Genomic DNA, 15,708 nt, shown 5'->3' on the forward strand with positions numbered 1-15,708 from the left:
TTGGGGTTTCTTGTGAGCACAGATTCTTGTCTGTCAGTTCTAAGACAATGAAATGCATTTAACCTTTAGACCGGCTTAGGCAAGTTCGAAGGGCAATGACCACTTTAAGATTTCCAATTGTCTTTTCTGTGCCTCTTTTCTTTATCATCTTAATTGTGTTTTCAATTATTGCCCGAGCTTTACTGTCCCCTGACATTCACTCTAAGGACGGAGAGTATCCTTGACCACCAATATATTCCATAACTGGAGTACACTTCTGTTTAAAGGAATTTTCTCTCGATTGTTCTTTCTTTTCCAGAATATTTTCCATGTCCTACTCTTTCTATCTACTGTTTGCTTTCTCCTTTTAGCTGCTTTCGTTCTCACATCGGTTTCCTGCTGATATTGATCCCCTTCCCTGAGTCCCGAGTGATCAAGTTTTACCAGCCTCATATTGATTACCAATGGATGCAGGGCCATGACGTAGGATTGGAGGTTGATAGGGTTACCGCTTTTGAAATGGGGTTTAGCAAGCTTGTTAGCAGGATTCCCCCAAAAGGAAGATAATTTAGTTGTTATTGTCATATTTCCACAAATCATGTATAATTGGTATTTTGTATGAGTATACCTAGCATGAGGTAGATATTTATCATTAGTCCAATTTGACTGAATTACCCCAACTTGTTTATTCACATTTTAATATACAGCCGCCCTTACTTCGTTGCCAGAGCTGCGAAACTATGAAAAATAAGTGTGACTTGTAGTCCAAAATTATAGTCATGTCAAAAATATATATTTTTCCCCAATAAGCCACTTCTACTACTTGTGCCAGTCTTTTCTGGATTTTCCTCCATTCATCCATTGTGCCATTCCTTAACTTGCCTCCCTCATACTCTCTGTCCGTCTGACCTTAAAAAAATATTGTTGCATTAAATCATTTTCTTTCTCTTAAGGGTAATGTTATTTAGTCAGATGTTTTTTGTTTTTTTTGTCATTCCAATCCATTGACGATTTAGCCAAACGTAGGCGAGCGGAGAGGAGAGCTTGTTCGTGCCCCTCTTTACTTTATTGGGTTATGTTTGGGAGCAGGTTGACCAAGAAATAAGATTTAGATACAATGTCATTATAATGGATCTTTCAGTCGTGAAGGAAGGAGATCGATGGCCTTCAAAAATCAGTCATTCCTTCCACACCGGTCGAGAGGCCGCAGGTAGGATGAAAGTCCCCCAACAACTGTCCGCAGACATCTCATTTCATAAATGACATTCAGATCATCTGCCACTCTTAAGAAAAAAAAAAAGCTTTTACATGATCAAAAAGTGTTTTTTCTTAAAAATGACTACTACTGACCCAACTGTAAAGTTTAGCACCGATTTTAATCTTACGAGGGCACACAAAAGAAGGTCTCAATGTACATTTTAATTGTGTAGTTTAACAAATAAAGTTTGCACCTGTTCAGTCAGACAGTATCACGGGATATTTTGAGCAAATAAAAAAAAAAGCGCTATTTCTAGGTGAACATACACTCACTCACCTTAAGTCTAATTAAGGCATGCCCGTTAATTTGACAACTGCTTGTTTTCTTGAATTACACATAGTACCTTTAAATATATATAATGTCATCAAACCTTTAATATATTCTGCCATAACTTTTTTCCTTTCTGTAAATCAACTTTTTTTGTGATTGTGGTTGGAAGTCTATCTGTAATTCTGTTATCAACTGGCCCAGTCTGGCCCAGGGAATGGATGCCATCTGTAATCCATTTATCAGAGCCAGCCGCTGGGCCTTCTTCCAAATGACAGCTGGCCTTTTAGCAATCTCATTATAAAGACCACCAGGATATAGTATGAAAATATGGGGGAAGGGGATTCGGAGGTTCTAAAAAATTTAGTAACTAACAAACAATGGAAATATTACTCGAGCTCTATCAGAAATTTGACCTCAAAGGAAATTATGTTTGATTTGATAATTTAACTTCACATGCTTTTGCATTAGTTGTTACCCGACCTTTGTGTGGAGTTGTAGACATGTCGAAATTTATTGCATCTGGTGTATGACAGTGCCACCAATTTCTACTCAATGCCCTGTTCCAAGTCCTGTTTTGTTTGCAACTGAATACACACATGCTATTTGCCAAATCCATGTTTTCTACTCCACTGTGTGAAATCACAACTGCCTTTGAAAATTCATAATATCATTGTGATCTATGCGTTATGATAAATAGTTGCCAGAATCATGCAACGTTAACAAATCTCGAAAGTCAAGACCACACAGCAGGGACTACCTCTCTCTTTGTATGTTCATCTTACAACCTCCTGCTGCTAGTGTGGGAAGGGAGGGTGGCGGGTGGGTGGGTGTGGTTAGCAGGCGCTTTGTTCCCTGCGATATAAATTAGTTGCAGTGATTTGCTCACTCACCCAAAGACGGAGAAAATCAGAAATAAAAATCATACGTGTTGGTGGTAATAGGCAATTGCATCCACTCTTTCTCTCTCACTCGATCTGATTCTCTCTCTTTCAGCCACACATGGCATGGCTTACACACCTACACATACACACACAATTTATATGTTGCTCTTATTGGCCATGTGAGCTTTTTAACCATGTGTGTAAGGAGCTCTCATCCCCTGCTGTGATTTTGCCACACACACAATCTTCATGGGGCTGCTGCTGCTGTTCCCCGTTGTGCAGGTCCTTTTAGGTACAGTACACACATACACACAAGATTCTTGGTAGGTGTTTGCGAACACAGTAGGAACAAGCACAAATACTCAATAGATAGAAGTGGCAAAAGTGTGTCTTATTGCATGTGTCAAAAAGAAGACAAAGCCCTAAGAATGATTGTGTATCCATGCACTGTGACAAAATGATTTCAGTTGAGCAAATAGGTGTATGCTTGCATTTGATTGGTTGTAAGCAATGTCCAATGCCTTGACAGTAGAACCATTGTATTCCATTTAGTTATCGGCTTCATGTTGATTCATGGTTTTTAACAAACTTCAGAGTGAGAAGAATTACAGAATTTAAGTTGTACCTTTAGTCTCAATAGCGAGACTCGGCCGAATAAAATATGTTTGAACCATTTTGCTTTCTGTTTATGGCTTTGTGGTTTCATTCTCTGAATGTTTATTAATCAAAACTTAAAAGGAAAAGTAGATTGTAAGCATTTGGGCCACTACCGATGTAAAAAAAAAAAGTTGAGGTTCTTCATTTAGTTATATCACTAGAATATGTTTATCAATTGAAGTATAAGCATCTAACAGTTTGTATGAGAGATGCTGAATTTCATAGGCTTTCTTTTCCTTGAAACACTTCTCTTTGTTCTGTGCAAAAGGGTGCCTCTCAAACCTTCCACCAAATGCCAAGAAGATCTCCAACTCATACGAGGAGCGCCGGAAACAGGCCACCGCCATCGTGTTGCTGGGTGTCATTGGAGCAGAGTTTGGGGCCGAGATTGAACCTCCAAAAGGCGCAGCACGTACTCGGGCCGGGCAGGTCCCCGAAGGCTTTGGACCAACAAGTGGCGGTTCTTCTAATTATTCCCTGGCAAGACACACATGTAAGTAACTGGGACCACAAACATTATTAGTGTGGGTAAAAACTCTTGCCTTGTCTTAAAACACAACTTGACCTAAGATGGACCTTGTTTCTGTGATCATTTGAAAAAAAAAATCAGTTAGGCAGCAGTTAAAGTTTACAAACTGTTGATACCATTTTCTGCCCACATTTTGCAAAACGAGGACAATTCTAAGCCAAACTTAAACATGACACTGCTTTTTCCAGAATTAAGTAGATTGTTATTAATAAAATACCTCAAAATTCAACCACAATCCGTGCTGATGCAGGTTGAACTTTACGTTTCAAATGTAAAATTAAATAAAAAGAATAAAAAAAATCACAGATGGATTATAAGTGAGGTGGAAGGTTGAGATTGATTTTAATCTGCCAAGCTTGACTCTTTAAAGAACTCACTGAACACACACACACACACATACACACACACTGATTGATCTGAGCCTGTGCCACGCTGAGCCTCCCACACTTTAGCCGCAGCGGGCATCAAACCTGCACTAAGCAGAGCTGCTCTTCCGTCCTGCTTCTCCTGAGCTCTGATTGGTTGTCTCTGGGGGGCATCCAACCAGACACGGAGCCTGTCTGTTCACTGATAGGCTTGTGAGTCATGGTTATTTTAAGTTAGGTCTGGGCACAGTGATTCGCTCACCTGGACTCAACATTTACATGAACTCCCTACAGATCTCATAGTTTAGTCTTTTTTTCCCCCCTAGAACAATACTGGTACAAGTACCTGGAATAGTCACTGATCCCAATACAACTAGTACTTTTGATACATGAAATTTCCCAGAAAAAAAAAGTGAGTGATCATTTTAAAGACCAATACATCCCAATATAGCAACGTTCCTAATTTTCATATAAATAAAATTTCTCGTTCCTGATCATAAAATGGCCGTCATAAGTACCAATGCCTTGAAATAAATCTGGTATTGGTACTGAAACCTGGTGTTGGTACTCGCCCATCACTAATTGGCATGATAAAATTCAAGTCGACGACTCGCCAAAGAAGGCTGATGTTTTCATTCAGTACAGTGCTCCAATTAAAAAAAATGTTTTGCAATCATACACCATGTTTTCACAAACAATGGATTTTTCAAACACGCAAAACATACACATTAGAGCACAAGATTTCAGAAGAATGTGTTCTCGTGCTGGGCCCACCACAGCATGATGGGATTTTTTTTTTTTTTTCTGGCTCTCCTTCCACTTTGATTGTTCGAATCCCATTTGAGCCTGGCTTTTTTTGTTCCGCCCTCCACTCCTTCTACCTAAGTTACCAAAGCTGCTCATGGCCGCTTACTCTGAAGTATCCAACACAATATATGATGATTCTTATCTTATTCAAGTCATGTTTGGCCTAAACATCGGCCAAAAGAGAGCAACGACGTAGACGGTTGTTGTTTCCATATTTTCATTCAGGTCTCCTCAGGAGTTTTAGCCTCATTCAATCAGTCTGTCCTTCAGCCCCTTCTCATTCAGTCTATTGTTTTTCTCTCTCCGTCTGCCCCATCCCGTACTTCACCTGTCTCTGTCATGAAATTGAAAGATGGATTGGTGTTGTTGGCATACAGTGCTCTGTGTGCGTGTGATAAATGAGAGCTGTCTACCCAGAGAGAAGCCAGGTACAGTAGTCTACGCGGCAGGGTATGGATTTATGTTTTCATATGGTGAGAGAAGAAATGTGGAGGATAGAGGGGGAAATTGAGCCTAGGATGGAAGGAAAGACAGACAGATGATGACAAAGGAATGGCCGGACAGGTTACGAGACAAAACGTCCATCGCGGTCTTTCTCTGGACAATTATCTCTCCCGTAAATGTCAAAATACTGCAAGTCCCTGCAGGGGTCCATTCATCATGAATGGTGGCATTTTGAAACATTCATGAGAGCTGATTGGAAATTGAGGGTTTTTTTGTTCTTGTTTTTTGTCAACAGCACTGAGCACAAAAACACAAGAAGGATTTTACAAAATACATTTGAATCATTTCAATTTCATAGAAGTCATATTGTTGCACCTAACTAAAATTCTATTTCAACTCACCTCGTCTACTTATAATTTGGAGCACATCATTCATGCTTAAAAGATGCTTTCAAAGACAATGCAAAAAAAATGCCAGGCTTTATCCATGAATTATAATATATATATTATATTGGGGGCGGCTCGGTGGCGCACTGGGTAGCACGTCCGCCTCACAGTTAGGAGGGTGCGGGTTCGATTCCACCTCCGGCCCTCCCTGTGTGGAGTTTGCATGTTCTCCCCGGGCCCGCGTGGGTTTTCTCCGGGCACTCCGGTTTCCTCCCACATTCCAAAAACATGCTTAGTAGGCCGATTGAAGACTCCAAATTGTCCCTAGGTGTGAGTGTGAGTGAGATTGGTTGTCTGTCTCTGTGTGCCCTGCGATTGGCTGGCAACCAGTTCAGGATGTCCCCCGCCTACTGCCCGATGACGGCTGGGATAGGCTCCAGCACGCCCGCGACCCCCGTGGGGACCAAGCGGTTCAGAAAATGGATGGATGGATGGATATTATATTGGATCGAGACTTTATCCACCAAGTCTTTAACATTGATTTACCTTCACTCAACTAAAACAAACAAAAAGAGGTTGGCAGGTGTAGCAGAGAAACTAAAACCTCTCTCGTGCAGGCAGTTAAGTTGGCCCTGTAAATTAAAATGTACTAGTCTATTGCTATTGCACTCTCCCTCCCCCCCCCCCCCCATTCTTCCTTCCTCCCTTTGTCTTTCCTCCTACCAAACTTCTCCTCTAATTACCCTCTTGGTGTTAATGTGACATGTTTACTACTCTAACGAACAGCCCATTATGGCCGACTGATGCTTTGTCAATAGATATTGAGTCATTTGAATCTAGAGCCTTCCTTTAAACAAAGATGTCCACCAAGAGAAATAGACCTCAGTGGAGACTACGCTCACTTTTTCTTCACTAATGTCAAAAGAGCTCCAATTGAGTCTCTAGTCTTCTTTACTTGTCTTTCAAATAAAACAAGACTGCAAAATCATGACATCATAACAAGAATTCCATGTTTGTGGGTTTTTCTGTTTCACTATGAGCAGAGCATCCGCATATAAAATTCACAGGGGTTTAACTTGGACCAGTGATCTTTTGCTCTGTGACCTCAGCATCACGCCCCTCCCCTAAGTTCTCTCACACAGCCACACATCCAGTTTATATACTGGTTATCAGTTTATGTGAAACTAATCGCTCTCCAGAGGTCACATTGATTTACTATCCGAAGCAGGAGAACAATTAAGTTAGCAAATGACTGTTTGCATATTTTACACCCAGACTACAACGGCATTGAACAAAATCGTTGTTGTATGAAGTGCAGATTTGTTTTTGCATTCATTGATTCATTCTTGTTGCATCCCTTGATATTTTGGCATTTATGTTCCATTGTCAACAAAAATATGCATACCATATATATAATGATATACGTATAGTAAACATCATATAACCTCCTGAAGATGATTACTACAGTGGCTGTAGTTGGAATATTGGAATATTTTGGTATCTTTAATTGGACAGTATTTTTTTTTAATTGGTTTAATATACTTCTTCTGTTCTATTAACATTTACCAACAGTTTAAAATCCTGTTCTGGTGTTTGAGCTGCCTTGTTTTGACCATTTCCCCTCTATGTCACTGCTGAGGCTTGAGGTTTCCTCTGAGTGTGATCTACAGGCAGTCAGTCACCTGGGAGATAGCCAAGGGGGGAGGATTATGTGTGTTTGGGGGAGGTGGACGTTATTGAGGGTTGGGGGTGGTTTTTGGAACCTTAATGGTCAGTGGGTCCCTAAAGAGACTGGCTCAAATGTCAGGTCAGCTATGAAATGACCTCCATCTCACTCACTTGGTTCTTTCTGTGCGGGCATGTTGTAGTTCCACTCGCAGTTCAATTTAATCTTAAGGAATTTGCCATTTTTCAATTATAAAATGTAGTTTTAATGTACATGTTTTTGCCCTTTGTGATGTAACATCCTGTCTCCAATGCCTTGACCAGGCACGCTAATTGCTTATACTAATCCAAGTCCTATGAAATCTCAGTGAATTTTATTCACTGCTAACATATTAATATTCAGTGATTGACTATTTCAGGTAAGGCGCTGACCTTCCTGCTACTGCAGCCCCCCAGCCCAAAACTGCCACCACACAGCACAATCCGTCGCACCGCCATCGATCTGATCGGCCGAGGCTTCACCGTGTGGGAGCCGTACATGGACGTGTCTGCGGTGCTCATGGGACTGCTGGAGCTCTGTGCTGATGCTGAGAAGCAACTGGCTAAGTGAGTCCTTATACACATACTACATTTAAAAAAAAAAAAAAAAAAAATCACTTGTTTTACATCCATACAGTTTTGCAAATTTTGCCCTCATAGTGCTTTGTTTTTTTAAAGGGTTTAATTGTGTTGCGTAATTTGTTGAAATTCACATTATTTTGTATGCATTGATAAATATCAATAGGGCAATTTGTTGGTTTAACTTATTTACCCTGACTTATCGTTTTGATTTTGTATTTCTCAATACTTATTTTAACAAGGTTTAGACTTACCCCAACAAACACTTTTTAACATTAGCTAAAACTGCTCCAAATAAAATTCGGATTGATTTGAGACCTTCTTAATATTAAAGTAAAAGATGTTTGAAAAAAAAAAATACAAAATACGGGGATATAAAATATAGGGAAGTGATGTGGTATGCTATTGTACTAAAACGCTGCACTCAAACGCAACCCAGCATTTGAGTAACATAGAGCTGACACAAAAACATGGGATCTAGACTTTAATCTGATTGCAAGCCATTACCATGATGCTGCATCGTCTGCATTGCACTGACATGACAACCGCTTTCTGTGTTCATCTGTTTAAGTTAAATGACCACTTCCTAAAATGATGTACATGCTTTTATGTTGAAGGAAACCTTATCTAAAGCCGGCATTCATCGCTCACAGTTGTACAAACCTATCAACACAATTCTTGTCAGATTCTGGAAAGTATGATTCAGAATTTCAGCGAGGATATTTATCATACTCGCAATCAATGTATTTATAAATAAAGCTTGCAGGTTTCCTTCAGATACACTAGCTTCCCCAATGTTCCGCAAAATGCCTGTAAGGTAATTGAAGACTCCAAATTGTCCTTAATTGGGAGTGTGAATGGTTATTTCCAATTTGTGCCGTTCAATTGACAACCAGTCCCAGATATGTCCAGCCTCTTGCCAAAAATCATAAGCAGGGTAAGCGGTGAGAAATGAATGATTGAAAGAAACTTTTAGTAGAAAAGAGACTGCATTTCACAGAGCCTCATTTTGTGTATGATGCATCATACATGAGATAAGTGAGTGTGTCAGAAATCGCTATAGTCTCCATGAAGTGATTTTGTTAAATCTGAAAGCCGAGATGCGCAAGTCTGGTTTAATGAGTATGGATATGTCTGCTGTCTGTTGGGCGTGAGTGTGTATTTGTGTGTGTGTTCGCTGACAAGCTATAAACACATTTCAGCGTGTCAATTTCTTTGCAAAGTGAAGACAGCTTCAAAATCAACAATGTTATCTTTTTCAAAGCTGGTTTATACATGGTTTAGTAGAAAAAAAAAGATACTGATTTTTGGGCTGATACTGTGGCCATTTGCAAACTGTTCTTAAGGTGCTTTAATTACTCGCGCTATGTTTAAAAGGGGAAGGCAGCATACGAGGAGTTGAATGAAAGGAAGTGCATGTGCACACAGAAGCTTGTATTTCCATGCAGCTGAATCGCAGTGAGGCTCTTTGTCCCTGTTGCACACTGCTGGTCATCAATACAGCTCCTTACAGAGCAGAGCGTCTTGTGTTAGTGTGCGAGTGGAAGTGATAATCCTTTATTCAATTCGTACAGAATGGGCAAAGCCTCTGTTGTGGAAGACTTGCACACGTTTTATACATTTTCAATGTCAGGCCCAGACCACTGTTTTACCTACTGCGTTCATTTAAATAAATAAATAAATAAATAAATTATAAGATGGTTTAGAAAATGACTTAGCTTAAAAATTAAAGCCTCTAACCTCAGCACAAAGGTGGACATAAGGCACATGCTCACATTTGAAATTAAATCTGTAGTTATAAAAAAAAATGTAAAAAAAAAAATTAAAGGTATCTTTGAAGTTGAATTAGTAGTTTTATGCCAAATTATATAAAAATCTAATTCCATCCATGCTTTTTGATTCATGTGAGACAAAGCAATTGTCAACTTTGCAGCCTTATAGACCGTGGAGGTTCAAAGGAACAGCACACGTTAACGTTATGTTTATACATTTTTTGTTACAAAAATATTTGGTAAATTACACCTTCAAATCTCATGTCTTAGTGTTATTTCACTTGTCTGTGCTAATCTACTTATATTAATTTATTACCAAACCATCGCTCCAAATTCCAAAGGTTTGGATGTCAGTCAGTACATTAGGTTGATTGTGTGATAAGTTTTTTTTTTTCATTTGTCCACTTTGTTTAATACACTAAAAAGCGAGCCCCAATAATTTTAGTCCACCGTAAACTAACCCAACCAATCTGTAATTTACTCAGAAAGTCAAACGTTTAACCTGTCAAGTCAGTTGTGGTGTTGATTTCTGGTTGCAGTGACTCACACAATGTGAGTGATGTTATTAGCTCCTTCCTCACACAAAACAATCAATATCCCCCTTTTATCACTGTGTGCGTGCATGTGTATTGGGGGACCCATTATTGAGTGGATAATCTCAACCTTGTATTGGCTATCAAAGCACAAAGCAAGATGGCTCTTACTTTGAACTCAAGTAAAATGGTAATTTAATATACTTCCAATATCTGTACTTAGATGTACTGTACATGAGTTTTTCCATTTTACTCCTTCCATTGTCAGAGTTGATTTCCATTATTTTTTTGTTCAGATGCATTAGTCTAATAAATATACAAAGTGCCTCTGAATGTCTAAAAGTAATTGTTGACAATTGTGTGCGTGCGTGTGATTCCCAGTGATAATGATAATTCAGATTATTTCATTACATGGATTCAATTCAATTAACCTCATTGGTTTTCATTCCAATTAGCTCCTCGCACTCTTGCCTTCTATCAACATCGTGACTGTTTCCAATTACAGCCAACACTATAAATGAAATGAAACATTTCAGCATTGCTGATTTATTGCTAATATATTACCTGTGTTAATCTGTAGTTGTGATCTGTAATCAGGGGAGATGAATCGTGCAAATCATCCCCCTCCCCCCCTTTCCTCTCTTTTCCTCCCTGACCCACTCATTTGTTAACACGGCTTTGCTCGCTCTCCCTTGCCCCGCACCCCGCCACCCATGTCACACGTCTCCACTCGGCGAAGTGAGGGGCCAGCTGTTAGGGTGTGTGCATGTGTCGTGTGCGTCTAATTCCTGTTGCATTGTGGGAGTCCATTATGCCGTTGTCTGGTGAATGGCTGCCATTGACTCAGCCTTGACATTATAAGCTGCCCGCTAATCTCTTCACTTCATATATTTGTAAGTCTTTCTCTCTATCTCTCTCTCCCCTCTTTCTCGCTCTCCTTCTGCTCTTACTTTCTCTTCTTCTTACCGTTGGACTCCATTCCACTCACACCGTACAATCTTGCTGTACCAAAGTAGCCAATTTAAAATTAACCACCTCTTAGAAACAGTTCCCAGTTATCACTCAATCTACAAAGTATATATCATCATTCCATGTCAGTTTTCTGCTAAATTGTGTTGTCACAAATCCTGTTGATTTTCCAAGAGATCAGGTTTTTGTTTAAATCCATCTTTACCGTCTGATGGAGTTGAAAAACAACCCGTCCCAGTTTTACCATCTCACGCAAAGCAACGTTTCCTCTCTCTTCATCCATAGTATTACCACGGGGTTGCCGCTCAACCCACCAGCCGATTCAGCTCGCTCGGCTCGACACGCCCTCTCTCTTATTGCCACCGCCCGTCCGCCAGCATTCATCACCACCATTGCAAGAGAGGTGAGCTCAAATGTATTCAAAGTGCCTAAAAATGTTGACAGAAATATATTTACAGTATAAAGACACATGTATTGTTCTTATCAATAACTAACTGTTGAAATAGAAGCACCTTCTCTGTTAAACAAATACTATCATTTATTATTTTTGCAGGTCCATCGATTCAATGCAGCCCAGGCTAACTCTCAGTCGCAGCAGAACGTTCACACCACCACTCTGGCCCGAGCCAAGACTGAAATCTTGAGAGTGATTGACATCCTAATAGAGAAGATGCCTGGGGATGTTGTAGACTTGCTCGTCGAGGTAATCATGTTCAGGAGTTTTTGAATTTCAAACAATAATAATAGGCACAAAATTGTACTTTTCTAGGTTGCTGTGACGATCACCAATATTATAGATGGGCACCTCCTCACCATCTTACATTATCTTCTCATCCTCAGGTGATGGATATCATCATGTACTGTATTGAAGGGTCTCTGGTCAAGAAGAAAGGTCTGCAAGAGTGTTTTCCTGCTATTTGCAAGTAAGTTGATGTGGGACGAAATGTAAATGCATTTGTTTCAGTGTCACAATGTTTGATTTTTGGGAAATCTCTTCAGGTTCTATATGGTGGGTTACTGCGATCGTAGTCACCGCATCGCTGTCGGAGCTCGTCAAGGTTCGGTGGCCCTTTATGATGTTCGCACTGGGAAATGCCAGGTACGTTAAAAGAGACTTGTTTAACAAACAGTTATTGAAGACCACCAAAAATATACATTCAATAAACTGCCACCTCTTCATCAATTCCTTCAAATTATTTGTTAACTAATCAGAAATTATTGGGTTCTGTTTTGGGTCTTTTAGTTTTTATCCATATTCCATTCATTCCTCTAATTCACGTCAACACCATAAGCGTACATCCAAATGATATAGCACTCTGGTAATTAAATAGTTTAATAAACATGGAAAATATCCACGCGTTCAAAGGGTTTTGTGTGTGTCCCGCTGTTTTGACATTTCATAATTGATCACGTAAAAGAGCTGAAGGGATGAAATGGGAAATAGGTCTTGGGATGTTGCCTTAAAACAGGCAATGGAAGCCTCAGACTGAAACATGAAAAGACGTGGGACTTGTGTGTGTTTGTGTGTGTGTGTGTGTGTGTGTGTGTGTGTGTGGGGGGGGGGGGGGGTGATTAAGAATCTTTGAAAAGACTGAGATTGGCCTGGAAGACTGAGGGGGATAAAAAACAAATAATTCAGACAACACAACTGGGATTTAATATCAGGGAGAGAACCAGGTAAAAATATAAGATTTTCATTTCATTGTGGTATTATATTTTTCTTCTCTATAACCACAGATGGGCTATAATTTCAGGGTCTTGGGCGCCCAAGGCGACATGCCTTAATCTCATCTAGTGGTGAGCGTTTCTAATCCCAGTCGCAGGCTGGGTTGGTCGGAATGGAGATTTCTGTGAGGGCCTTTATTGTGTTACACACCTTTCATCTGGTGGGACACTTTATTTGGTTACACACAGTGCAACGTTCCATTATTCCGTCTCGCGGGTTCTGGCGGCGAATGGCAGCATCTGTTGGAGCCCAAGCTGCACCTCGCCTGATGGAATTATTTTGCTCAAACCAAACACTTACTGTCAAGAAAAATCCTGAGATTTTTCTGCTTTGTCTCAATAAGATTTCAGCAAAGATCAACATTAGTTCTTCGTCATATCTTTATTATCACAAAATCAAATTTATTGAAGTATGATGTTAACATGGTGTGATAGCATCCAAAACCCAGAGAAATTATTGAAGTTAGAAGTCAGTGAGTGAGACAAATATTGCAATGCAACACTAAGACGACAATGTCCTTTCCTCAACTGGGCCGCTTTCGTATATTTTTTTTTCACAATTGGGGTGAACCAAGTCATCTTTCTGTGATACATGAGTCCTTAAATGTCATTAAAAATCCTTGTTGAATTATTTTATTTTATAACACTGTGGCACAAATTACACATCAAATTTTAATCTTCCATTGCTAACTGTGACTTCCTTTCTATTACTATTTAGAATATCCATGGCCATAAGGGCCCAATCACAGCGGTGTCATTTGCCCCTGATGGCCGTTACCTGGCAACCTACTCCAATGCTGACAGTCACATCTCCTTCTGGCAGGTAAATACCATTTTCCACACATTTTGAAACTGTTGACATGACTGCATTTTCCACCCAAAAATTGCATTCAGCTATTTTTTAAAACAATTTGTCAAACAATAACAAATTATGATATCGCTAGCCAAAATGTGCAAAATGTTTAGATTGTGATTTTATTTTGATGATGAAAACAATGAATGATTTTCATGTTCATTCTGTTTGCAAGGTAATTCCACCTTTTATTGTCGCACAAAAGTCTGACCAAAACCTCCAATGAATTTTGATCAATTTTACTAGTAGACATGCAAAACTTGCAGCCTGCATCAGATTTCAGATACATGGTTTTGTGTTTCAGCCATCGTTATAAAATATGTTTTCATAATGTTTATTATGGTTCATTAATGTACTATCAAGCCTCACTTTATGTGTAATGGTTAGTACTACTGCCCTGACCAGCTGGTAATTGACATACATTATCTCTGTGAATGTGACTTTATTTGCGTATATGTGTCTGAGGGAAAACCTTTCCTTAAATATTGCCAATTAGTAAAGAGGAATATATTTTTAAAATACCCAACTCAGATGAATACCAGTCTGCTGGGCAGCATTGGGATGTTGAACTCAGCCCCTCAGCTTCGCTGCATTAAGACCTACCAGGTTCCTCCGGTCCAGCCGGCATCTCCTGGCTCCCAGAACCACTTGAAGCTCGCTCGCCTTATCTGGACCTCCAACCGAAACGTCATCCTCATGGCACATGACGGCAAAGAGCACCGCTTCATGGTTTAAATGAGATCAATACTATGAAATTAAGCTGCAGTTCATGTGTAGAGCTCATCGGCGTCCGGCTTCTTGGTTTTTGTGAAGTCGCTGTGATAAAGATAGTAGACTGGGCACTGAAGTTTTATTTTCAAATAGACTGAAATTGAAGGCTTAAAAACAATGAAACCATTTGAATTAGAAGTTAGTGGGATTCTTTTTTTTTTTTTTTTTTTTTTTTTTTTTTTATGAGAACCCAATCTAAATTTAGGTTTATATGTGTATATAGTTTTGTTTTATCTCCCACAGTCAGGGTCATGAAGGAATTCACTTGATAATATATTTGTTGGCTAAAACATGGGGCCATTTGTGTTATGCTTTAGTAATTTATAACTCTAGTCATTCCTAATTATTTGTTAGTTTTCTTCCTTAGTCACAATTGAAGCCGTTAGCGGTCCACACATTCATTTCTATTTATTTAATGTTGGCCCCTATCATGCCAGTAAATTGGGTGTTGTTCATTGTGTTGATTTTTTTTAGGACACGATTTAATTTTATTACCAATAAATCATTTCACTTGACATCCCTGAGCAGATTTATGAGTGGGTGCTGTTAAAATACGACTGGTGGTTTGATTCTGCATCGATGTCATCATGCGTCACTTTGGCAGTCATTGTGCAGTCGTCGATGGAGCAGAATGGGTCAACAACAATGGTCATCTCTGAAATTAATCTTAAAGGTCACCCCGATTGCTGTTAACAGGGCACAATGTGAATTAGTTCGCTTTTCCTCCATGGCGGTATCCAGAGTCGTCATTGTGTAAATAAGAAAATATTTATTATTATTGCCATTAATTGGCATTTCATTACATGCAATGAAAACATGAATTAAAAGTGTCCTGTTGTAGTCTTTAGGGTTCAAGACTTTGATATTTCAGCCCCTTTTAAAAACATGGCTCACATTTAAATTTGTTCTCTTTCCACTGCTAAACCTCTAATAAATTCAACAGCCGTCAGATGACCTTTCTTCCCTGTCATGATTCAAAACCAAAATAGTCCTGGGTGTTCATACATTTCAAGGAAAACAGGAGATGGTGTTTTATCATGTTGATAACACATATGTCCCCTTATTCCCACATTTCTTCATTTTCCTAGATGAAATCCCCACGTGTACAGTATTAATATCAGAGCTTCCATGGAATATAGTCTAGTATTAGTCTTGCACGATTTCTTATTTTTGGTGTGTTTGACTGCCTGAATGCCTGCATGGCAATGACTTCCTCTTGTTATCTA

At 39.4% G+C, this 15,708-nt stretch overlaps 1 protein-coding gene across 1 annotated transcript in view; it reads left to right on the forward strand.

Annotated features, from left to right (window-relative positions):
* The window catches only part of LOC125979688 (WD repeat-containing protein 7), a 39,178-nt gene extending 24,181 nt beyond the window's left edge, over positions 1 to 14,997 (forward strand). Inside the window, exons 24-31 of the mRNA XM_049738173.1 lie at positions 3,314 to 3,538; positions 7,661 to 7,847; positions 11,419 to 11,536; positions 11,687 to 11,836; positions 11,974 to 12,056; positions 12,133 to 12,232; positions 13,577 to 13,681; positions 14,243 to 14,997. Coding sequence (XP_049594130.1) covers positions 3,314 to 3,538; positions 7,661 to 7,847; positions 11,419 to 11,536; positions 11,687 to 11,836; positions 11,974 to 12,056; positions 12,133 to 12,232; positions 13,577 to 13,681; positions 14,243 to 14,446 — 1,172 coding nt within the window. The 3' untranslated portion in view covers positions 14,447 to 14,997. The remainder of the gene's footprint in view (positions 1 to 3,313; positions 3,539 to 7,660; positions 7,848 to 11,418; positions 11,537 to 11,686; positions 11,837 to 11,973; positions 12,057 to 12,132; positions 12,233 to 13,576; positions 13,682 to 14,242) is intronic.
* Positions 14,998 to 15,708: the final 711 nt, after the last annotated feature.

This window comes from Syngnathus scovelli, chromosome 13, assembly GCF_024217435.2.
Source record: "Syngnathus scovelli strain Florida chromosome 13, RoL_Ssco_1.2, whole genome shotgun sequence".
Classification (NCBI taxonomy): domain Eukaryota; kingdom Metazoa; phylum Chordata; class Actinopteri; order Syngnathiformes; family Syngnathidae; genus Syngnathus; species Syngnathus scovelli.